Raw genomic sequence first — 27,324 nt, forward strand, 5'->3', positions numbered from 1 at the left:
ACAAGCATTTTGCATTTTATTGTAGTACCTTCTTTACAGTTAGTACCAACAGATACAGGCAATGTCAATGAAACAAGGAGAGACACATCAGCAGAGCCATTCAATTCGTATTGCTCTGCTTATTCTAATTCCACCAACACATCTGAGCAGAATTATAAGTCAGAGTTTCTGCTATTACCTGCCTCTCCTACAGTAGGAAAAAGAGGACATGTGACAAAGATGTATGTCTTTAAAGTTCACATACAGTAAGTCAAGGAATACAGTTTTTCTGGGTGCAGTTATGAAACCTTTAATGGATAGAGATCTCAGCGACACTGGCGTTCTGAGGGCAGATGATCAAGGCAAATAGCACCTGGTGCAAAGATTTCCTTGATGGCAAAGGGAAATTGGCTCAGCTGAGGTAAGTGCTGATTTAAGGTGCATTGTGAGGATTTAGTCTACACTTCAGGAGCACTGAGGATAATGGCACCAGGAGCTCTGATACTATGATCCATGTCACATAGGCTTATTTAAGATTCTGAACTAAAGCTTATCTCTGGATAGAGAACAGACTTAATCCAATGGCAAGCTTGATATGATACTGCATTGACTTACTGTATATAATAAACCATTTTAGGTCACTTTATAAAATAAAGCCAGTCGTGCTTATTCATACATTCAAAACATACCTTTAGATATTATTACAGTGCATCCAGAAAGTATTCAGACCCCTTGACTTTTTGAAATTGTTGTTACATTACAGCCTTATTCCAATATTGATGAAATTGGAGTTCAATATTGGTTTCATCAGACCTGAGAATCTTGTTTCTCGTGGTCTTAAGAGTCCTTTTGGTGCCTTTTGGAATTCTCCAAGCGGGCTGTCATGTGAGGAGTGGCTTCTGTCTGGCCACTCTACCATAAAGGCCTGATTGGTGGAGTGCTGCAGAGATGGTTGTTCTTCTGGAAGGTTCTCCCATCTCCGCAAAGGAAGTCTGGAGCTCTGTCAGAGTGACCATTGGTTTCTTGGTCACCTCCCTGACCAGGTCCCTTCATCCCCGATTGCTCAGTTTGGCCGGGCGGCCAACTCTAGGAGTCTTGGTGGTTCCAAACTTCTTCCATTTAAGAATGATAGAGGCCACTGTGTTCTTGGGGACCTTCAATTCTGCAGACATTCCTGTGTCGAGGCACAGATTATTTCAACCTCATGGCTTGGTTTTTGCTCAGACATGCACTGTCAACTGTGGGACCTTATATAGACGTGTGCCTTTCCAAATCATGTCCAATCAATTGAATTTACCACAGGTGGACTCCAATCGAGTTGTAGAAATATCTCAAAGATGATCGATGGAAACAGGATGCACCTGAGCTCAATTTCTAGTCTCATAACAAAGGGTCTGAACACTTATGTAAATAAAGTATTTCTGTTTTTTATTTTTTATAAATTTACCCCCACATTTTTGCATCTGTTTTCACTTTGTCATTATGGGGTATTGTGTGTAGACGAGGGGAACAAATGTATTTAATCCATTTTAGATTAAGGCTGTAACGTAACAAAAGTTGTAAAAAGTGAAGGGTTCTGGGTACTTTCCGAATGCACCATATGTCATATCCATAACAAGTAGGGCTTTTGTCATGTTTTTGTCATCAATACAAGCTTTTTTATTTGTTTGATAGTGTCCACAAAAAGCTAGCTACCCGTGTCCTATTAAATCAACGTGTCAAGAACTGATCTTAGATCTTTATTCCTGAAGAGTATAAGGATCATACAATATCATTGGTGCTTTTAGTTGAACCAGATTCCATGGATTCGGTAAATATAATGGTTACTGGGCTGCTGCAGACCCTGTGGCTATATAAAGATTATAGTCATTATAACATTATTGCTTTAGTTAAACAGGGAGCATATGGACTCTTAAGACAAAGGTGGTGACTTTTTCCTAAATATGCTATAGGTCCACCTCTAAATCTATATTTCTGCAGTAACACTTAAGTTGAAATTTTGGTGCACATGTTCGTTGAATTAAATGTAGAATGAATAATCATTTGAAATTCCAAACTACAGTACTGTTCAATAAGGCATGCGTGACCATCGATTTAGTTGTTTTCCTCCCATGTAAAAGAGTCATTTTACTGTACTGTTCAGGACATTTATGTCAAAAAGCCATAAATGCTTACTGCCATAAACAGTGTACAGTGTTGTGCTTATAAGGCTGTAGTTTCTGCACAGCACTTTGTGACATCAGCTGATGTAAGAAGGGCTTTAGAAATACATTTGATTGAATTTGATTTGATTTCAACATAAGTGTTACCTTGAAAAGTGAGTTCAGGTTGCTTAATAAGATTGTGCCCAGTTCCAATATAACATATGATATGGATCATGCATTTTCAAATATAGATTGCATCATCCAGCAACATACAGTACGCTTGCTGAACTAAGAAGTTCTTAAAATTGCACATGGTAAAATATCATCCTATACATGAAAATTCCCAAAAATACAGCTGTGAACAATCGTGGAAATGGAAACAAGGTAATATAGTTAAGGCTAAACATCTGTGTCTATTACCTTTGTATAGCTAAGTCAATAAAAGTAGCATGCATTTAACGGAAACATTGCCACACAATTTTACATTAAACAACAAAAGCAGCCAACTCAAATCGAATGTATGTACCCTTCTTCACCGCAAATTAGTCCCATGTTGTGTAGGTTTTCCATTTTGTAAACCTTATGGCTTTGTGCAACTGTTCAGATCCATAGGAAGTAACACCCCTGCTCAAATCATCTCTGTAAAATAATATATCTAGAAATGTCATGCCAGAAATGAAAGAAACTATGTTTTACATGCACTTAGTGTATCGTACGTGCCAGATTGTGCTTATCATACATTGTCTTTCATCATAGCATGTATACTTATATCCAGGAACAAATCTGCGGTATTTTATCAAGGTATACTTTATCTGTACGTATTTATATACTACATTTTCTTGAATATAAGAATCATGTCCTTTAATAAATTAGAAATAATAAAGGGTTGGGGTGTAATAAGTTAAAACTGGTCGCCCATTCTACGTGAAGCGGTCAGAATTCATCTTTCTGAGTTTCGGGGGAAGGTGTCCGTCCATTCGGCCCCCTACTCCCCCTCCCCCCTGCATCCTTAGCAGCTTGGGGGGCAAGTCTGCCACGGATTGGCTGATGTGATCGGAGCTGATCTTGGAGGCCATCTTGTTCACCTGTTTCTCATCGGAGACGCCGGGGACTGAGCTGATGCGCTGCAGCTTCATGGGCAGCTCCCCCATGCTCCCGGGGTAGATCATCTCCGATGTGGTGGAGCTCATCCTCAGCAGCTTCCTAGGCATGGGCAGTCCGTCCCGGCCGCAGCCGCCCCCTTGCATCTTCTGCAGCTTGGATGGCAGCTTCGTGGTGGTGCTCTCCTTGTCCTCCAGGGTCTCCAGGCAGTCCATGGAGCTGTTCTTCCCCCCCTCGCCGCTGTTGCACAGGGACGGGGCCATGAGAGGAGAGGATATGAGCAGGTTTTCCTCCTGCTCCTTCACGCTGTACGGGGGGGTGTTGACCTCAAATGTGGCGTGGAACTGGGAGTAGTCCACCTTGAAGAACCCCTCCTCCAGAGAGATGACTGGGAAGAAACGATGTCCCCATAGAACCTCGTCCTCAGTGTAAGAAGTCCTCGCTTGGCAAGTCATCCCTGTCGAACACAGACAAAACAACAAAAACAAAAAAAAAGATCATGTATGATTGGCTTGATTGTCTCCCATGTCTTTATTTCAGGAAATTTAATTGACGACTTCGACTCTATGCAGGGAATTATGCACAATTGCCTGTGGACAAGGCAGACAAGGCTAATGCTATGGAGATGAACACTATGCTAGTCAAATATATAAACAAACACTTCAGAATCAAAGAGAAACCCTGATTCAATTACATGGCTGACGAAGTGCCCTCAGCTCAGTCACAAGAGTGAAGTGTTTCTCAAAGATAATTTTCCTTCAACAAACAATATCCCTCACAAACCGACGTGATGAATAAGTACATATAAACACAGAAAGTGGCCTCAAAAAATACTTATTTTCAGATTCCATACAACATTAATGAGCAAGTTCCTCAGTAGGTTGAGAACGACGCAGAGGATAGCTGAGCGAGTGAAGGAGTCCATTCAGCGATTACTTTTGAGATGAAAAGCGCCACAATGTAAAACACTGTTTGCCTTCAGCGATCTTCTCCTGTATAGATTTGGTCTGATGAGAAAAATAACTAAACCATTTTCTCTCCCAAACCACTGTAACAAAATGAAAACGCACACAGTGGTTTACCTGTGTTATTGTTTTGTTTTTTAAAGTCACTATGTCAGTGCTAAAATAGTCAACTACTAAAAGTGCCGCTTTTATGCACATTCTGCAACAGGCATCAATCCAGCTCCTTGTTCTCATCAGTGTACGAGCAACAGTACCGGGAGCATGAAAATAAGAAACTACAAGCATTCACCTAATACATAATGCATACAGTACAGTGCACACGAGTGGGATTCATTGTCTTTGGCGGAGTACAACATAAACAAGATGCCTCTACATCTTTATTCCTAAAATACTGTTTTCATTTTGTCTTGCATTGACAAGGAAACAATTGCTATTTTCGGAGGCACTGAATCATGTTAAGACACTTTAAAAACAATTTCCTAAATAAGTAAGATGTCTTTTATCTAAGCCACCCGGGGTCTTTAGCTACTTGGCAATTTAGTCCACATCGTAACCTTGGTTAGGAACGACAAAAGAGCAGATTAAGATAATCAAATGACTTGAGTGACGGACCAGAGGAGGCTTAGCAAAGATAAGGATGCAATGGGTCCAATGGGCTTTCCCGACAACTCATATATCTTTTAGAGAAACAAATATTCATCACCATGTATGGGACCTCCAATTCAAAGCCTGTTTACATAACATGTTCGGTCTCAAAATGTTAACGTGCCTATGACAAGTGGTTAATTAGGTCATCATAGTGCTGCCTGAAGAATGTCAGCCTGACCAAAGCAGATTTCATGCATTATTAATTTTTTCCTTAAAAGTTGCTTTTAAGAAAAGAAGATACAATAACAAAAGATAAGATGGAGTTAAAATAAGAGAGCTTTGTGGGATACTCTTTTAGCAAGGTCAGTGTGATCAGCCATGTTACCCGTCAAGGTCTGTGAAGGAAAGTTCAAAGTTCATAAGGTTTGTTTCCATAGATGAAACAAGATACACTCGATCATGAGCACCAGGCATTCATTATTTTTTTGTTTGTTACTGGAGACGTTGAATGAAATGAATGCTTAACAAACACTCCACCAGTTTACCCATAAACAAATTAATACAATTAGTCAAATGATGAGGATTGAATTAATGAGCAACAACATTCATTTTGTTTTACATAAAAGTTACAGGTTCATCTTCAGTGATAACCCTCTCGTCACTGTTATTCGGCAGACGCTATATCGTAATTACTGTTACGTGATCTGAATACTTGCGGTGTATCAATCCACCCTCCGCGGAGCTCCATGCAAACCTTTTGTTCTTCGGAATGTCTAGGAAAACGTGGCTGCTGAAAGCAGCGTTTTGCACTGCCGCCCCGCAATTCATGAATCAATAGAAACAAATTCTAACAGAGATGAGATGCACGGCTTATCATCTGTCAGTCCAGAACATTAAACTGAGCCACATCTTCCTATTTCCTTTTAACTAAGTATCCAAGCTGTTACAAAGCTGGGGGCACTTGTGTTCTTGAAGGTCTGTTGAAGTCCATTAAAAGCTGAGTGGTTGCCCTGATATAAATACCACATATACTAATTGCTAGCGTAATAATGCCCTGGCAGCAATAAATGAATCATAAGCATCAGCAGTCAAAGAGACTAAAGATCATGGTACACGAGGTATTGCTCATCTTAATGGAAGCTATGATCATCTTTGTTTCTGCCACAGTTTCCAAGGTCCATAGAATAATGCGCTGATAACAGTTTTTAACAGCCACAGTCAAGTCACAGATGTGACAGAGTTATTAACATTGAGTACGGTCAGGGTTTTCTGGGCATTATTTCAGCCCTATCGCTCTGCACTTCTGAGTGCTCTCGGCATATGGAAATATGCTTCAATGACTGGGGTCCACAGTAATAATAGGGACTTGAGGTTGAGAAGCCAATTGAGGCTAAGTGCAGGGAATCTTGTAGTCATTTGTATCATGAACTTGTCACACTGCAAAAATCTTCCAAAGCATAGTCACACGACATGTTGACCAACAGGCATATACTGTAAGCTCAAAGGTCGAGTATTGGTGTACACATGCAAAAGCACACTTCTACTACACTGGTATTTTGCTTAAACCCTCAGTAATTCTTGTATCATTTTACCACCAATAACAGTGTGCCTGTTATCGTATACATACCACCACAGACCGATGCTGGCACTATAACAGCACTAAATGAGCTGTATATACAGCCATAAGCAAACAGGAAAACGCTCATCCAGAGGCGGCGCTCCTAGTGGCCAGGGACTTTAATGCAGGGAAACTTAAATAAGTTTGACCTAATTTCTATCAGCATGTTAAATGTGCAACCAGAGGGGGAAATAAATTCTACACCACCTTTACTCCACACACAAAGACGCGTACAAAGCTCTCCCTCACCCTCCAATTGGTAAATCTGACCATAATTCTATCCTCCTGATTCCTGCTTACAAGCAACACTTAAAGCAGGAAGCACCATTGACTCGGTCTATAAAAAAAGTGATCAGATGAAGCAGATGCTAAACTACAGGACTGTTTTGCTAGCACAGACTGGAATATGTTGCGAGATTCTTCCGATGGCATTGAGGAGTACACCACATCAGTCACTGGCTTTATCAATAAGTGCACGGAGGACAGGAATCGGGAATCGACTCCACATCCCTGGTGTAGGAAGCGCCATGCTCTACCAACTGAGCCTCTCTGCTATTTTAGTCAGAAGTGGGCTAAGACTCACGTCCCAAAGACTGCCAGAGACACACAGAACATATTAAAAGTCAATATCACACACCACTCAATGGAAAATAATCAGTAGAGGATATTCAAATATTGTGACAAAGTTCAACAGAACTGCCCCGGAGCATGACAGGAGATTATTAAAGCAAAGAAACAGACATTTCCTCCATTAATTCTAGCACAAATGAACACAAATATAATTTTCCTCCATTAATTCTACCACAAATGTACCAAATTATAACTTTCCTCCATTAACTCCGCAACATAATCATATTCAGTGATCTATAGAAATGGGCACACATAAGGATAATCGCACAGTTCATCTGAAATCAGATAATCAACTTCTGGTTCCCTGTTGGGTAGCTCTCTATTTTCTGATCTGCATCCTATTGAGCGGCCTCGTATTGGAGGAAAGCCCAGCAATTTTGTAATAGCACCATCGACAGCATGGCAAAAAGGTAAAGTGGTGAGGTATAAGTGGGTACATTCCTGCATCCATACACTAAAGGCCATCGACAGTCTCACTGAAGAGGCTGCTCTGTTGCTTTCCTTTTCACCCATAGGGAAAAGCCCCAATTACAGACAAATTGCTATCATAACCATTTTGGAAACTTGGAGGTGATATGACTATGATCAAACACAGCCAAACAGCTTTGCTGTGCGTTTTAGATGAGTATAATAAGCTACACTATATACAGCGCATTCGGAAAGTATTCAGACCCATTCCCTTATCCCCTTTTACGTTACAGCCTTATTCTAAAATGTATTCAATACATGCTTTCCCTCATCAATCTACACGCAATACCCCATAATGACAAAGCGAAAACAGGTTTTTAGAAATGTTTGCAAATGTATTATAAATTAAAACAGAAATACCTTATTTACATAAGTATTCAGACCCTTTGCTATGAGACACGAAATTGACCTCAGGTGCATCCTGTTTCCATTGATCGTCCTTGAGGTGTTTCTACAACTTGATTGGAGTCCACCCTGTGGTAAATTCAATTGATTGGACATGATTTGGAAAGGCACACACCTGTCTATATAAGGTCCCACAGTTGACAGTGCATGTCAGGGCAAAAACCAAGCCATGAGGTTAAATAAATTGTCCATAAAGCTAAGAGACAGGATTGTGTCAATGCACAGATCTGGGGAAGGCTATCAAAAAATGTCTGCAGAATTGAAGGTCCCCAAGAACACAGTGGCCTCCATCATTCTTAAATGGAAGAAGTTTGGAACCACCAAGACTCTTCCTAGAGCTGGCCACCCGGCCAAACTGAGCAATCGGGGGAGGAGGGCCTTAGTCAGGGAGGTAATCAAGAACCTGATGGTCACTCTGACAGAGCTCCAGAGTTCCTCTGTGGTGATGGGTGAACCTTCAAGAAGGATGACCATCTCTGCAGCACTCCCAAAAATCAGGCCTTTGTGTTAGAGTGGCCAGACGGAAGCCACTCCACAGTAAAAGGCACATGACAGCCGGCTTGAAGTTTCCCAAAAGGCACCAAAATAACTTTCAAACCATGAGAAACAAGATTCTCTGCTCTGATTGAAACCAAGATTGAAGTCTTTGGCCTGAATTCCTGAAACCATCCCTACAGTGAAGCATTGTGGTGGCAGCATCATGTTGTGGGGATAAAACCAAGATTGAAATCTTTGGCCTGAATTCCTGAAACCATCCCTACAGTGAAGCATTGTGGTGGCAGCATCATGTTGTGGGGATGTTTTTAGCGACAGGGACTGGAAAACTAGTCAGGAATAAGGGAAAGATGAACGGAGCAAAGTACAGAGAGACCCTTGATGAAAACCTCCTCCAGAGCGCTCAGGACCTCAGGACATCGTGAGGTAAAGGTTCACCTTCCAACAGGACAAAGACCCTAAGCACACAGCCAAGACAACGCAGGAGTGGCTTCTGAAGTCTGAATGTTCTTGAGTGGTCTAGCCAGAGTCTGGACTTGAACCTGATCGAACATCTCTGAAAAGAACTGTAAGTAGCTGCGCTCCTCATCCAACATGACAGAGTTTGAGAGGATCTGCAGAGAAAAATGGGAAAAAATCCTCAAATACAGGTGTGCCAAGCTTGTAGCGTTATACACAAAACTCGAGGCTGTAATCCCTGCCAAAGATGCTTCAACAAAGTACTGAGTAAAGGGTCTGAATAGTTATGTAAATGTGATATTTCATATTTTTCTTTATATACATTTGTAAAAATAAAATAAAATATATTTTTTTAAACGTTGGCTTTGTCATTATGGCGTATTTTTTATTTTGTGTAGATTTATGAGAAGAAGAAAAAACAATTCAATCAATATTGGATAAGGCTGTAATGTAACAAAAAGTGGAAAAAGTATGATGTCTGAATACTTTCCTAATGTACTGTATACAAAAGTATGTGGACACCCCTTCAAATTAGTTTCTGATAGGTGTATAAAATCCAGCACACAGCCATGCAATCTCCATAGACAGATATTGGCAGTAGAATGGCCTTACAGAAGAGCTCAGTGACTTTCAAAGTGGCACCGTCATAGGACGCCACCTTTCCAACAAGTCAGTTCCTCAAATTTCTGCCCTGATAGAGCTGCCTCAGTCAACTGTAATTGGTGTTATTGTGAAGTGGAAATGTCTCGGAGCAACAACGGTTCAGCCGCGAAGTGGTAGGCCACACAAGCTCACAGAACGGGACCGCCGAGTGCTGAAACACTCACTATCGAGTTCCAAACTGCCTCTGGAAGCACGTCAGCACAATAACTGTTTGTCAGGAGCTTCATGAAATAGGTTTTCATGGCCGAGCAGCCGCACACAAGACTAAGATCACCATGTTCAATGACATGTGTTAGCTGGCGTGATGTTAAGCTCACCGCCATTGGACTCTGGAGCAGTGGAAACGCGTTCTCTGGAGTGATGAATCACACTTGTCTGGCAGTCTGACGGACGAATCTGAGTTTGGCGGATGCCAGGAGAACGCTACCTGCCCGAAGGCATAATGCCAACTGTAAGGTTTGGTGGAGGTGGAATAACGGTCTTGGGCTGTTTTTCATGGTTTCGGGCTAGGCCCCTTAGTTCCATTGAAGGAAAATCTTAACGCTTCAGCATACAATGACATTCTAGACGATTCTGTACTTCCAACTTTGTGGCAGCAGTTTGGGCACAAAGCGAGGTCCATACAGAAATGGTTCGTCGAGATCCGTGTGGAAGAACTTGACTGGCCTGCACAGAGCCCTGACTTCAACCCCATCTAACAACTTTGGGATGAATTGGAGTGCCGACTGCGAGCCAGGCCTAATCACCCAACATCAGTGCCCGAGCTCACTGTTGCTCTTGTGGCTGAATGGAAGCAAGTCCCGAGTGGAAAGCCTTCCCAGAAGAGTGAAGACTGTTAAGACAGGAAAGGGGGGGGCCAACCCCATATTAATACCCATGATTTTGGAATGAGATGTTCGACGAGTAGGTGTCCACATACTTTTGGTCATGTAGTGTACCAACAGGCATAAAACACCACGTAATTGTCATACCTGCCTGGAATGGTGTGTTACTATGGAAACCAAATCTACCAATGGTACGTGAGCATAAACACACTATATGAAGTCTATTTGGATTGTCACCTTTGAGTGCAACTCGAGGCAAATGTGGCGCATTTACAGGACACACAAAAGTATATTTCCTGTCTTCGGCCATCCCAATCAAAACAACCATCCATAAAACCACTGGTTTTATCACTCAATACTGGATGATACATTATGCCCCTAGTTCCTGACCACAGTGAACTGGTTTGAATGCCTGTAAGCCCCTGACCCTTTCCAGCACATCACTGCTCCTCAAAGTGTATTTGTTTTGATCGAATCCTATCCTTATCATTGACGTGAGCTCATATTACAAATACCATATTTAATAAGCACAGTGAAAGGTACCTTTAGTACCGTCTGTCTGGCTCTTTCATCCTCTCCGGGACACAGACTGTGCTTTGTGTACAGACCTCTCTTTGATGTTCTAATGTATACCCTGTAATGTGTCCTGCGTGATGAGCACAGTCTATCCCAGACAGCGGAGGCTGCTGAGGAGGGGACGGCTCATAATAATGGCTGGATCGGAGCAAATGGAATGGCACTAAACAAATAGAAACCATGTGTTTGATGTATTTGATACCATTGCACCAATTCCGCTCCAGCCTTTACCACCAGCCTGTCCTCCCTCAATTAAGGTGCCACCAACCTCCTGTGATACCAGATCCAAACAAGTCTTAAGAGACAGAAACACCTATAGTGGTGTCAGTTTGTTTTCGAGACATCTCAGGAGATTGGTAACATTACTTTATATCGTGCCTTCTCTGTATAAATTGGATGTTGCGCCATTAAACTGGATGTTGCGAAATATTTAACTTTAATTAATCAGATAGACGGGATTTGAAGCGTGAAAGCCCTGCAAAACACATACTATTTTCAAATATCAGATTATTAGTAAAGAAAACTGAGCTGCAAACAAGACTCAATTTCCCTTCTTTTTACAGCAGGTAAATCTACAATATACCAAAGGAATTTTGCTCTTCAAATTGAATATGCACTATATTTCTCATGCAATAACGTGTTGCCATTGAGAGAGTATTAAGGGCAAAGGACATTGATCTCGCTGAGGTTGTATGTTTGGGAGTCTATCAAAAGCTAGTACTTTGTGAGTAAATTAAGCTAGCTAGCACAGCAGGATAATACTGAGCTCTTTTGTGTTTCAAATAACAAAGTCAAGACGCAGCCAAGTCGCTAAGGTGACAGGGAGATACAATTGATTCTTTGGGTGGCGGGAATGGAACATAAACTAGGGGGAAGCTTGCCAATAGTTTCTGCTTGATGGTGGCTCACAAAACTTACTGGCATTCATGGAGCAGAGAGTCTCGAACGTAAGCTTATCGAGGATATAGAAGCCACAGGAGCAGAGGATTATATCTGTTTGCTGCATGGCTCAGTCGTATACTGGAGATCAGGCACAACTCCACTGTCTCCACACCTCAAGGACCAGAGTCCTGCATACCGGCTTTAGATAGATGCCTGTTTTATTCAATCCAGTTCTTATATATCAACAAATCCATGCACATTTGACTTCAGAAAACAGTTTATTTGACAACACTCACAACCACCTGCACTCTTTGGAAAATAGAGCAATGCAAATTGAGCAATGCATTTACATATTTATGCAAATGATTGATTGCCCGTTTTTCAGATTAGCCTTCCTCTGCACTTCGACTCCCACAGTCCAAGTCACTGGGAGAAAGGTGGGCGTAAAAATTCCTCCCCGACCTCTCCATTCTCTCACAGACAAGGATCTGCAGATGTAAGACATCCTCTCACAAACAAACACATGCAAGCACGCAAGTGTAGCACATGGGGATGTGTGAAACTTACTCCTCAGCCTGAAGTTTCCCCACTTGTGTCAGCGAATGGCTAGCTTTTCTCGTGTCGCCAACTGGTAAGACGCAGGGGGGTGGTCAGGTGTTCCAGCAAGGCAGAGGTCCTAGGTTTGCGCTAGAGGTCGACCGATTATTATTTTTCAACGCCGATACTGATTATAGGAGGACCAAAAAAAGCCGATACCGATTAATCGGCCAATTTTTTTATTTTAATTGTAATAATGACCATTACAACAATACTAAATAAACATTTATTTTAACTTAATATAATACATCAATCAAATCAATTTAGTCTCAAATAAATAATGAAACATTTTCAATTTGGTTTAAATAATGCAAAAACAAAGTGTTGGAGAAGAAAGTAAAAGTGCAATAAGCTAACGTTTAAGTTCCTTGCTCAGGACATGAGAACATATGAAAGCTGGTGGTTCCTTTTAACATGAGTCTTCAATATTCCCAGGTAAGAAGTTTTTCCTGTTACGTTGCACAACCTTCAATGTTATGTCATAATTACGTAAAATTCTGGCAAATTAGTTCGCAACGAGCCAGGCGGCCCAAACTGCTGCATATACCCTGACTCTGCTTGCACACAACGCAAGAGAAGTGACACAATTTCCCTAGTTAAAATAAATTCATGTTAGCAGGCAATATTAACTAAATATGCAGGTTTAAAAATATATACTTGTGTACACATTTTAAGAAAGGCATTGGTGTTTATGGTTAGGTACACATTGGTGCAACGGCAGTGCTTTTTTTCCACGAATGCGCTTGTTAAATCACCCGTTTGGCGAAGTAGGCTGTGATTCAACGATAAATTAACAGGCACCGCCTCGATTATATGTCAGGACAAGCTAGATAAACTAGTAATATCATCAACCATGTCTAGTTAACTAGTGATTATGTTAAGATTGATTGTTTTTTATAGATATGTTTAATGCTAGCTAGCACCTTACCTTGGCTGCTTGCTGCACTCGCATAACAGGTAGTCAGCCTGCCATGCAGTCTCCTCGTGGAGTGCAATGTAATCGGCCATGATCGGTGTCCAAAAATGCCGATTACCAATTGTTATGAAAACTTGAAATCGGCCCTAATTAAATCGGCCATTCCGATTAAATCTGTCGACCTCTAGTTCGCGCCTCGGTGTGTGCCGAATCAGTAGGAAATGGTAATCGCTAAAAGCAGCATAACATCATTTACGCATACAACAAACACTCCTCCATGCAACCTCACTCACCAGAATATGGCTATCAACACAGTATACAGGCTTTAGAAGCAACTGAAGCTGTCACCTTCGTCATATTGAGGACACCAAGGCACAGCGTGATAAGCCTACATTCTTATTTTAATGAATGAAACCCACTAAACAAAACAAACGTGACGCTATATAACACAAGTGCTGACATGCAACTACACATGGACAATAACCCACAAAACCAAAATGGAAAATGGCAACCTAAATAGGATCCCCAATCAGAGACAACGATTGGGAACCAATTCAGGCCTCCATAGACCTACATTTACCTAGACAATACCTAAACCCCATAGATATACAAAAAAAACCTAGATAAGACAAAAACACATATACCACCCTTGTCACAATCTGACCTAACCAAAATAATAAAGAAAACAAAGATAACTAAGGTCAGGGCGTGACAGAAGCATTATCTGTGAAGGAAACAGTGGCGGAAGCAAGACTGTGAATCAGCGCTCTGGACAGTGAATACAGAGAATCACGAGTCAACCCTCTAATGCTTGCACCGTTAAGATTATTTTCTGTGAACAAATCACATTAACATATGAATGCTTTAATTATTTACCAAACGGTGAGCAGCAACAGCTAACTAACAATGCATCATGTGGAAGGTTGTTGAAGAAAAGCAGAAGAATACATCCCTGCTTGACTGCTTTTTGGCCCAGTGGTATCAAATATTAAAGAGACGGCACTGAGCCCGAGCAGCACGGAGGACAACTGACAAAAGAGAGAGGGAATAAGCATCCAAGAGATGTCGTCTTTAATGGAGAAGGAACATTTGAATTCACAGGACATACAGTACATCAATAATACTGTGCTGAGTACGGTACTTTGGGTTCCTAACAACTGATTATACACATTTTTCCATGAAACGCCTGAAAGGCCACAACAAATTGTGTCTATTAGAGGATATGAGAAATGTTTCGCTCATTTTGATACAGATACATCTGTTATGGGCACAAGTCCTCTCTAAGACAGACAATCTGTTGCTATGGTGACCGCCATCAAACGGTACACTGAGATGAAACACGGTATTCTTTTAGAGGCCTGCTTTTTTCCCTCTTTGATTCGTTGTAGATTAATACAAAAATTCCTCTGCTGTAATGCTATTTAAGAATTCAATCAATTTGTTAAGGTTGCATCCCGAGGCAAAATGTGCGCAAAAATAAATAAATAAATAAATAAATACAGAGAAGGAAATATACTGCCGGAGAAAAAATGGTGTAGAAATGTACTGCTGTGGGGGATGGGTGTTGAGGGAGCCAGAATACTCAGGCAATAACATCAGTGTGGAGGTAAACAGCAGAGCAGAGAGGAGCAGAGCAGAGGATGTGTGTGTGAGAGAGAGAAGAGTGTCATTGCCTGCCAAGCCTCTACACAGGGTGAGGTGACAGACCAGGCACAGGAACATACGGCTCTACACAACAGTAAGACCATTAACAAGCAGCAGGGGGGGGGGGAACAGACATTATGAAGGAAAGGGTGTTGGTGGTGACGGTACGGTGGGTGAGGAGTAGGAGAGGGAGGAGCAGGAAGAGGGGCACACGATCGATAGCCTTGAAGCCAAACACCAACTAATGGTGGGCAGACAAATCACACTCGGAGTGTGGCCATTTAAAAAGGGATATCGCATTTTCAGTTAAGCTTGTGTTTTCTCACTATGGTTTGAGTGAGGTCCAATACCCCACAGCATGTCAATGGGACTGAAATAGAAAGCACGCATCCCCCTAAGGATGGTCTCGCTAGAAGCGCATCCAAAAGACAAAATGTCAATGTGGCTGTGTCTGTTTAGACCTAGATCGATTAACGTGCACTTCAGGGACACTCAGACACTATCAATCAATGTTGCACAGTGACCAAAACGCTGAGAGCTAGGCTAGCAATTAGAGCATTGAGCCAGTAACCGAAAGGTCGCTGGTTCGAATACCCAAGCTGACAAGGTGGAAATCTGCCGAGGTGCTCTTGAGCAAGGCACTTAACCCTAATTTACTCCAGGGGTGCCGTACTACTATGGCTGACCCTGTAAAACTATGCATTTCACTACACCTATCCAGCGTATGATAGAAATATTATATATATATATATTTTTTTTAAAAGCAGAGCACAACGATAACATATGGTTATTGAGGAGCCACCATCTTTAGTCAGTTTTGACCAAGCTCTAGCCCACCCATCCTTTGTGAGTCTTTCATATAGCCAAGATCTTTGTCGTTTTCCTTTCATATAGCCAAGATCTTTGTCGTTTTCCTTTCATATAGCCAAGATCTTTGTCGTTTTCCTTTCATATAGCCAAGATCTTTGTCGTTTTCCTTTCATATAGCCAAGATCTTTGTCGTTTTCCTTTCATATAGCCAAGATCTTTGTCGTTTTCCCTTTTAGTTCTGGGTGACAAAAGGAGCAGCATGATATCATAATCAACCATTTAACTGACCCTTTATACACTCTTAGAAATAAAAAGGTGCTATCTAGAAACTAAAATGGTTATTGGGCTGTCCCATAGGGTAACCTTTTAAATAACCCTCTTTTTTGGTTCTAGGTATAACCCTTTCAAGAGAGGGTTCTACCTGGAACCAAAAAAGGGTTCCCCTATGGGGACAGCCAAATAGTCCTTTTGGAATCTTTTTTTCTTGGGGGGTAGGCACTAAACAGTATCATTGGCAATATTACTATACACAATACATTATTATTAGACGTGCATGTTAATTCCAAAACACATGCAAGTTCTTGGAGAGAAAGAGACAATCATTTCCAACTCTTAAGTAGAGTGACGGCTCTCCGCATCATGGCCTGATTGTTACCTTGGCTCTAGTAGCGTCACCAAATGTGTTCAGCCCATGTCTGCCACGCCACACCCCTTCCTCCCTCCCTCCCAGGATTTATTACAGAGACCTGACAAATCCCCAAAGACACAATGTAAGCTTGTTTCCCCTTGGGAAACGAGATAAAGAATCCTCCATGTCATAGCTGGTTCAACCCAATGCCCATTATGTGGAGTCCATTCCTTGTGCAATTACTATATCTTCAGGAAAGGTGAAGCTCCCCAGTGTGTTGTCGGAATCGACACGTTCTCTCACAGTGGGACAAATGTAGACAAAAGTACGCTGTCACTAAGTGGATATATCTCTTGATGCAAACTGGTCATGTGCAATTCGACACAATATACATTTAGTCTATTACAGAAATTACAGTACCTCAACTGAGTTAGAATTCCAGCATGAGACGTACAGTACTGTATGTACTACCGAGTGTATGTTCTATACTGTAAACTGAGAAAAAAAATGACATTCCAAAAAGATTATCTCACTAAATTTGGTCGCTAATCACAATTAACATTTGCGTTGGAAAAACAAGCTTCAACGCGGCTTCTTAATGCAATGAAATGCGTGAGACGGGTCATTAAAATAAAAAATAAAAAAGTTAAATGAAACAAATTAATAAAAAACCCTGTAAACCACTGGAGAACAGAAGGCTATTAAATAAGTGTCTTATCAGCGCACCCGTGGGGGGGGGGGGGGTGACTCTGCCGTGCTCTGACCCTGGGCACATTAGATTTAATCGGAGACTCCTGCTCTCACCTGCTTAGAAGGCCGACTTCCCCCGGCTGAACCCACATTAACCCTTGAACCGCAGAGTGCTTGAGTGCGGGGCGGAATGGAGAGCGGGGATCATGACGGACATGCTCTGAGTGTGATCATTCGGAATGAATTATGGTCACTTACTCCAGGGTCCTTGTCTATCCTTTCACAGTGGTGTGTAATAACAAGCTCCATTCTGACACTATTTACCTCAGACCAACGCATGCCTCTGACTTCTCAGCAAATCTGCTACATGAGATGTATCCATTTCTCTGAATTCATTATTCTGCTGCTACTCTTTGTGCACGACAAACTCCTCTTTGGCTTGTTTTACTTTCAAGATTATAATGGAAAAGTTGAATCATAATGCAGTATGTGGATACTATTAATATCTAATTACAACAATTAAAATATTAAAAAAGAGACACACAACTTTGTTTGCTTTTAGGCCATGCCCTCGCAAAACTTGCATAGCCCGGTTCTCTGATATTAAGAGTGCGATATCTCACATGTGGCGGATTCGCTAAGGATCGCCTACTCTCGGGAGGACCTAACAAAAGCTTCTGTTGGGGACAGACTGGTAGAGTGGCAAATGAAGTGAGAGCCTCACCTCCCTTAAAAGGAGCCACTCTCCGGCCCTCCGGTAATTGTCAAGCATGCTTCTTTTCCTCACGCTCTTGTGAGCAGGGGAACGTGGTGAGACATCTCACTCATAATATCAGAGAAGCAGGGTTACGCAAGTAACCATAAGTTCTCTTTCAATTACTCGTTTCGATATCTCAAATGTGGAGATATGGCCAAATCCCATATTGCAAAACATGCACTCCGAAACCAGAGTATTCACAAAATGTGCAACCCACAGAAGTCCCGAAACTAAGGGAGTATATTCTGAATCTTCCCTAACAGTATGCACCAAAAAAGGTGCAGAGACATCCCCTCGAGAAAAAACGAATTACAAAGTAAGGGAAAGGCCAATACAAAGCGCATACAATCTTAGTTTAATAAGACATGTCCCCAAAGCAGTGCCCAATAGGTGAACTCCTATGTGGGAGAGGGCCCGAAGGTTGTCACCCTCGCCATTATAAATCAGTGTAATAGTCCCCATGATCCGGCAGGATATCGTCGGATATCTTCTGAGGGTAGTTTCCCGATCAGCGAAGAGCATGACACTCTTGCTCGAGCTCTCCTACATGCCAGGTAGACGCCCACTGCGCATACTGGACAACGACGGGGGACGCCCTTCTAGGGAAGGCGACAAGTGAAAAGCCATAGGCACATTAACCTGGGGGGGGGGGGAAAAACTGTTCAGTCTGAGGGCGCGAACAGTGGCTAGTAGAGCAAGATCCTGCACGGAGCATAGGACCATGGAAAAACAGATTCACACCACTTCTCCACGAAAAGACGCACCAACTGCAAAACAGAGAGCATGCATAAGGGGTTGGCACTGTTTTTCAAGAGTCGTGGGCCTGGCTCTTTCCTTTTTATTCTATGCATCCGGGTGAGGATAGAAAATTGCTTTGTTCGGTGTGGTATAAGCCCTGCATGACGATAGCTGCCAGGACTGGTCGTAAGCAGGTTTGTAACTGCCGTCTGGGAAAATCCACTTGTCATCGAGGGGCTCAAAGATGATGAGGGAAAGCATACGGCATCTCCCAATTTTTCCTGGGTATGTTAGCTCTTCCACCCCAAATGGCGTGGTCACCATGTTTTGGGATGAGGTCTCCCTGGGCCCTCGTAGAACTGGTCATCGCTTCGACCAGACTGCAGCAAGTCAGTCTGGATAGATGGGGGACGCGGGCTCTCGTAGAACTGGTCATCGCTTCGACCAGACTGCAGCAAGTCAGTCTGGATAGATGGGGGACGCGGGCTCTCGTAGAACTGGTCATCACTTCGACCAGACTGCAGCAAGTCAGTCTGGATAGATGGGGGACGCGGGCTCTCGTAGAACTGGTCATCGCTTCGACCAGACTGCAGCAAGTCAGTCTGGATAGATGGGGGACGCGGGCTCTCGTAGAACTGGTCATCGCTTCGACCAGACTGCAGCAAGTCAGTCTGGATAGATGGGGGACGCGGGCTCTCGTAGAACTGGTCATCGCTTCGACCAGACTGCAGCAAGTCAGTCTGGATAGATGGGGGACGCGGGCTCTCGTGGGCAGTCAGTGACATGACGTGAGACGTCATGCAATATGCCCACTGTGTCTTAGTTATGCGTTACGCATTTCTTTTTTTCATACTTTTTGTCCAATATGCAGCATTTTTGTTTAATATTCAACATTGAGCCAAAGATGGGAAAATCCATTGCAAATACAGCAATATATTTCAAGAGGCTCATAAATCATGATGTAGATTAAAACATGATAATAACATAATTCCCAAGGTTTCCAAATCCAATGCATTATACTAGTTTTTTAAAGTTGTTTTATTTTACCTTTATTTAACTTGGCAAGTCAGTTAAGAACAAATTCTTATTTTCAATGACGGCCTAGGAACAGTGGGTTAACTGCCTGTTCAGGGGCAGAACGACAGATTTGTACCTTGTCAGCTCTGGGATTTGAACTTGCAACCTTTCGGTTACTAGTCCAACACTCTGAAATGATTCAACTGGCAGAATATTTGGTACAGGACAAGCCCAACCGTGAGACTACGTGTAGCTCGAAAAACACTTTCTTTATCCAGTACTAGAATTTCCACAGACAAACATATTGTATTTATATGCTCACATATACACATGAATAAACATCAAATGCACTTTAAATCAATTCAAGTCCACAACAGTCTCATGCCACCCACACGTCTTAGCATGAACAAATAGCAAAAAAACAATAACAAGGGAGATTCTATTTTTCTCCAATACCAGTGAATCGTGAAAAAGGCTTGGACTGTCATGGAGGAGGCAGAGAGGAAGCCAAGACAACAGGCCACTTCAATGCACAGCTAACTAGTTATGGACCGTGTCCCAAATAGCACCCTATTCCCTATGTAGGGCACTACTTTTGACCAGCGCAATATGGGGATTGCTCTTTTCAAATAGTGTAACAAAATGTTCCACTGTAGCTTTCGGCTGGAGTTGTTCGGAAAATATTTGTAAACGCCTTGTTAGCGTCATGTAAATGCCACAGCATCTTCCCAATAGCCCATCAATCATTAGCATTTGCATGATAGTCACATCGCAGTCTTCTCACAGAGTTAATTTTCTGCTGATGTGCCTGCCACTGTGTTTCTAAACATAATTGATGGGTGAACACGAAACTTAAATTAAGTGCTTCACAAATGTTTGTTTTTTTGCTGAACTGTGAAGCGTCTTGTTAATAAAGAACGACACACAACTTTTCAGGGCGAAACGTGTTGGTGACAGCATTCTTCCTCTAGTCAATCACACATTCAAAGTCAGCTTGCCATGAAATTAAAATCCCAGCCTGTTTGTCATGTAACTGAGCTGATCAAAGATGGAGAACGGGACAAAAGTACAAAATTGCATGTTAGATGTACTGTGTATAATTGGCATACCATTTGAACAGACGAGGGGTAAATCAATTGCAGTCTGAGCAATTTCACTTTTGCATTTCACAAAGAAAATGTTATTGCAACTCAGTGATTCAGTACGGTGTTCCCCGGAATGTTTTTTTTTAAACATTTATAGAAGGAACAGTTAACTAAACCTTAACAATTTGGATTAAACAATCCTATCTGTTATATCAATTGCAAATATGTAAATGACAATGTTATAACACTTGAATCAGTAGTCCCTAATGAAGAATATGCAGAAACTTGTTCTTTTTTAAAGAGGTTAAAGAACATTGTTCTGCTGAACATGCCATCATAACAAAGGTATTTAAATCATATGAAAAGTGTCTTTTTTTATTGTCCTTTATATTATTATATTGTAACACTCTCATATCATACTTTCATGCATGCAGTGACTATGTTCAAATCTCTGACAGCATAACAGATGGGAAGCCATGTGGAGCTGACTTTGAGTTTATGATATCGTGAGAGGATGGGATGATGATGTCATTTGAAAAGGTCATTGTGTGAATATGAAGAGAGCTGATTTTCTATGAACATGTAAAAAAAAAAAAAGTGTTTTAAATGTACATGTAAAACATGGACATGCTGATGTTAGCTAACACCGGTAAATGTCTCTGAATTCATACTTTATAAACATTCTATCTGGCCTTGTAACAACTCACGGTAGCTCTCACGAGTCCACCTCCTAATTTGATCGCAGAAAAGTAGTTATCTTAATATCAGGGTGTTTTGTCAGTAGACCTCTTGTTTTGTGTACGGTTACCACATGTTCACTTGTGTATTACTGACAATTGCATTGCATTACAGTTTTCCCCTCATACCATAGGCATAAAATCTAAGTTCAGGTGCAGTGCTGAAATCCAGAACGCTCAAAGAGAGGTTGCCATGGAAACAGAGTTACATTGGACCGAAATGAAAGTGTCTGAGGATTAGACTTTCACTGTACATACATTTTTAACCACATATTGTTTTCACACTGAAATCTCTCTTCTTGCTTTTTAACCTAACCCGACCACCTACGTATGTTCGCATTGACGCGGTCGAGATTACACTACTACTGTATCTAGAATTAATCTTGACATTGAGAAAACATAAAAAAAACATGTTAAATTACAATTACAAAATGTGTTTGCTGTCTAATTTGGTTGTTGTGCCCAATGCATATGACACATGTGAACATTTACCTCCAAAGTGTATGTTTTGAAATTCTTATCCGCATTCTAGAATTTTCCGTGTTGACGACTGACCAATTAATCAAAACTTTGGGAAAAGATAATGACATCACTAGTTCTAAGGATATATTCTACAAGGCAGCACCATTATGACAGACTTATTATACAGCCATTTCTCTGCACCTTTTTGTCTATATAACATCAATATGTAAGCCCTCATAAATAAAATAGTCCAATTAAATGTTCATATACTATATGAGTTATATAATATAATGAATGACATGACGTGAACCGCATGCCACTGCCACTGCCACATACGTACAGTACAGTACAGGACCAACTATTTCATCTTGACCATAACTGTTTTCTGCAGTGGTCTGTGTTGCATCAGACAGGACTGGTATGTCATTCCACAATCTTAAAGTACTCCCTGCAGCCATTTATTAATAACGGTCTCAAATGAAACAGTTGAATTTGAAATATGATCACAGCAACCAAAATGTTTCTCAAGTGTCATTACTGTTTTTATTGAATTTACGTTTTCAATTTCAGAAGGAAATTGGGAAAGCAAAGTATACCCCCAGAAGAGCATGAAGTTGTATTGTAAAACAGCAAAACTGTTCCCTAGACAGCAATTATTTTAGGAGATCTCATAAAAAAAATGTTGAAAATGATTTGTACAAATCTATCAAGGGACTGGCTCTTTAGATAAACTAAACGTAATTGAATCCCATGCCATGTTGATGTACTGTATTAAACACAGGCCAACCAAATTCAAAAGAGATTGAGCTTATCCAAATGCAATTTGTTTTTTGCCATTTCCACTGCAAACGTAAAATCAATCAGAACATATATGATTTATAAACCTATCCAGTTGTGCAACAGAACATCAATAGCATGCAATCAATGACATCCACTATCATCCAGGGGTCAATGGAGAGGCCCATCTGGGTCAACTTACAGTATACACCTGCAACTTCACGTTATACTGATTCACATCATTATAACACTCATACTGGTGCATTTATTTTGCTGTCATATACTTTAGCCAGAGCCAAACATTATCCACTAGTTTATCTCAGGGCATAGATATACAATAGGCCCGATACTGCAAGAAAGAAAAACAAGGTATTTGTGATAACTTACCAGTGGTTTCCACTATTCCTTCCAATATGACCACAATTTCAAACTGCTCTGTTTGCATGGATCTCTGGGAGAGTTCGTAGAATGGACTTTTAGTGTCAATCACATGGCAGATTGTGAGTGGTGAGACGAGGAAGAGCTGATCCGCCCCGGTACTGAAGCCCACGTCCAATTCCAACTGATCCAGTGGAAGAAACTCACCTTCGGGCGTCTGACGAGACTATGGAAGTATACAGAGAGAGAGAGAGACATTGAGAGAGGCTGGGGGGGGGGGGGGGGGACAGTTTAACTACTGCAACCCAGTGAGCCATACTGAACGCTATCCACATTTTGTGAACAATTAAAGAAACCAATCATCAGTAAATATACAGAGTTAGTAAATCAATGTCTATAGCCAGAGCCATATATATAGCTCTGGCTATAGCTAATCAGGCACATCATGCAAAATCAAAGGCACATCTCAAGATGTTAATAATGACCCAGTGACTCTCTTCTACTTCAGGGGGCCTGTATAATGGTCAAATGTGTATTTCTATATGAATAGCATTGCCACTACACTTCCCTGGAATCAATTGCTTTATGTGTTAATTCACATTGGTAGGCCTATTTGCAAATAAAGTGAAAAAAACAACTGTTCATAAAAGTAGGCTCTAGAAATCCATTAATCTATGTTTAATTAGGCCGACATTAATGTCAATAGAAATGTCTCTAAAGCGATAAAAGAGCAATACTGGTATTGAAATGTAATATCAGCAGAGAATAATAAACTTTATAATACTCCTCTAAGTATTTGATGTGTAACTATGGCGTAATTAAACAATAAGAAAACGAATAACTTACACTCGCATGACAGAAGTAAATGGGGTACTAACGTTTAGATACACAAATATTGTTGTGCATGGGGCCGTAGAAGTGACACTTACTTTCAGCAATTTGCAGCGGATCTGTGCGGACACCATATGGCTATTACGCAGGTTGCCGACTCTGAACATGAGAGTTAATTTTCCATCTCGCATCGAAATAGCTGCATGTTCACTAAACATCAAGGTCTCTGCCCTTTTTTTGGGCTGGGACATCTTAATGAACATGCAGCCAATCAAAAAAGCATCAACGATTGATCCCAGGATTGACTGGAAAAGAAAGAGAATGATCCCCTCGGGACATTTGTCCGTGATATACCTATAGCCATATCCTATTGTGGCTTCCGTTTCTATGAAGAATAAAAACGCGGAGGGAAAGTTGTAGACATTGGCAACGCATGGCGTATACTTGTCATCGTGGGTTCGATGGAGGTCTCCTCTGATGTAGGCTATGATCCACCACATGAATGCCATGAAGAGCCATGCCACCGTGTATGTTAGGATGAAGATAAATAAATTCCAGCGCCATTTCAAATCGACCAGCGTAGTGAATAAATCGGAAAGGTATCTACTGGTTTCACCACCCAGATTTCCATGCTGGACGTTACATCGCCCGTTCTTGTCCACAAAGCGTTGCCTCTTCTTCTTCTTCTCTGGTGCCGGCTGGTTGAATCCAGACCCGCTGGATGAGGTGGTCACTACCTGATAATCGTCCCCAAATTTCTTTCGAAGTGCAGACATACTACGATGACAGCCGCGAGAGAAATAATCTGAAGGGTTCAATATAAAGTCTATTTCTGTACAGGACTTCGTTGTAGTTGCAGTAATTGGCCTTATGTTGTGGGCAATATCCCGGAATTGGAAATACGGCGTGGAAAGTGCGTTCTGTAACGAACTAATCATGCACTGTCCCTTCTCTCCACATACTGTTACTACTACTGCACTTCAAATCCATGAAAATAAAGAGGGATAATGTCACTTCGATCACTACAAACAGATCTTCATCCGAAAAGCAGTCTGCTAAAAAACAATTACGCACAGGATCATCTTCTAACCAAACGCGTCCGTCGCAGTTCAGGTTTTGAACAGTTTATTATTTGGTGCGTCGCTGCTGATCATCGCCCTCCCAGGCTAGAGCAATCAATGCAGGTTGGGTCAACACTGTCCTCATCTGTGAAGTCCACACCTTGGGTTAAAAGTTTCAATTGTTTCCACGCCCCATCAGGCAATTAAGATGTTGTAGGTAATCAACCGTTGGTTACTGTGATTATAAGCCGTGGTCAAGATGAAACCGCTCCATACATGCTGCACATCCGATGTCAGTGTTGGTGTTGGACACAATTTGGTTCCCAAACCTCCGCTTTGTGCTCCTGCGTGCGCACATAGGATCTGCATTCAGTTCATTGACAGTGGAATATGACGGGAAATAATGGATTCGTGGAACAATTTACTGTCCGGTCATACTTATGTGGTTCCCCTTAACGATGATGCCTGCAAGCTGTCTTTCCTGTCCCCCTTTTCCTCTTCTGGTGGAATTTTACTGGTGTTCTTGTGGACGCATGCAATAAGAATCCGACAGCGGCTGCTTCGTTCATTCCCCTCGATTTTCCCCTTCACCGCTTCTGCGCACTGCACGTTCCGTATACACTCACTATTGCCTACCGGTACTAAATAGACATACAGTTTGGAAGAAGAATGAGGGAAGAGGTATGCAGTTAATTTACTTTAACACAGTTTGCTAAGATATCATGCAATCCGTTCAAATCAGCCTACCATTGAATAACGCGTTTTAGAGCAGGCCATTGATTTTTTTTGAACCAGTTCTGATTTTTCTTTAGTGGTACATAGATGGTGGGATAGACAATTATGTAAGGGATAATCAAGGAGGGGCTATGCGTTCTATGAAAAATAATGAACGACGTGGAAGATGTGTTCCATGACGCACTTGTGGGGTGGTGGAATCCTCCACAAAGTTGCATTATTTTCCAGAGAACACATAGAGCCTCGAGATGATGATCCATTTTATACAAGAGCTATGCATTTACAAATGTGTGACTAGAAATGTTTTCAAATGTGTTCAAATCACTTTTGCTTTCATAAGCAATAGCCATTGAATTCTATCATGCTGATTACCGTGCCTTATAGGGAAATAATCCACTCTAGAATCCCCTTCAAGCCAATCAACGACATGTATAAACACAGACAGAAGGGGTTAACCCAGACATATCACAGGGGCTATGAAGCTGAAGCATCCATTTAAAACGTTTTCTCACCACCAAATATGGTAGTGATAGGAAGTCCAGTAGTGGGAGAGGATGGAACTAGGTGAAACTGGGATGATAGTCTTCTATTTTTCTCATTGATGAAACAACTGATCTCAATTCAATTCATTTTTCTGTTCCAAAAACTAGAATCTGTTACGAACACAGTTCACCAGAGCAGGATATTTATGCATTGACTGTGAGACACACGCATTTGACCCTCTTCTCACACTCTCATGGCAAACCTCCTATATCTCACACATTGAAAATTACTGTTTTTATTTTTCTCATTAGTCCATTGTATAGTCAGCGCGTTAACTTTTCAACTGTGCTCCAAATCGTTTTGAAATCGGAGCATATGCGCCTGCAAACGAGCAGAACCTCTATCATTGTCCTGTCTTGCCACAGCACTGAGAACCGCGACCAATTGAAGCACATGATTGGTCTAGATATGTAAGGGATCAAGGAGATTGGATGCATGTTTTAAAGAAACGCCCCTTAGGATTAGTTTTGAGTTGAATGGAGAGAGAACGTTCTCTGCTGAGTGTATAAAACTGTACAAAGAGCAGCACGTTAGCGCTGTTTTATGTACAATGTTGTTAACACAATTAGGTTGCTATTACTCTCATCCCTATTGTAGAATGCAGCCTATTGACTGCATGTACTAAAGTCGATTTAATCCACACTTTGCACTAGTCCCCTCGTTTGGTGATTGGCATGTAGGCTGTGACAACGGAAAGGGCAGCAGTCAGACCTACAGAATGTTTTAGCAGGGGACGTTTGATACAGTACGGTGACCTGATTTGAAACCTGATTTGAGTTTTTTTTTTTTTTGTCAAACAGATTGTGAACCCAAAAGTGTAAGTTTGTTTCTAAAGGGGGGACAACACATAGACAACGTATTTGGTTAGGGTGTAGGCGCAAATGTATGTAATCTTGTCTTCAGGAGATTGTATTACCTATTTACTTTAGTCTGATCTGGGGAACAATTCTCATTCTTAACAGTGTTCAAGAACACAAAGAAAAAGTACACAAGGTTGACTAAGAAAAGAAAAGCAGAACCTTACAGTTTCATCAGACCAGAGAATCTTGTTTCTCATGGTCTGAGAGTCCTTTAGGTGCCTTTTGCCAAACTCCAAACGGGCTGTCATGTGCCTTTTACTA

The 27,324-nt window shown here is 41.5% G+C and overlaps 1 protein-coding gene across 1 annotated transcript; it reads right to left on the bottom strand.

Annotated features, from left to right (window-relative positions):
* Positions 1–25,749, bottom strand: LOC110501525 (G protein-activated inward rectifier potassium channel 1). The gene is made up of 3 exons (XM_021579168.3): positions 23,963–25,749; positions 23,043–23,259; positions 1–3,681 (listed from the first exon to the last, which is right to left on the bottom strand). The coding sequence occupies exons 1-3, from the start codon at positions 24,800–24,802 to the stop codon at positions 3,044–3,046; spliced, it is 1,695 nt and encodes a 564-aa protein (XP_021434843.1). The 5' UTR covers positions 24,803–25,749; the 3' UTR covers positions 1–3,043.
* Positions 25,750–27,324: the final 1,575 nt, after the last annotated feature.

This window comes from Oncorhynchus mykiss, chromosome 22 (assembly GCF_057628025.1).
Source record: "Oncorhynchus mykiss isolate SJ-2025 chromosome 22, ASM5762802v1, whole genome shotgun sequence".
Lineage (NCBI taxonomy): Eukaryota > Metazoa > Chordata > Actinopteri > Salmoniformes > Salmonidae > Oncorhynchus > Oncorhynchus mykiss.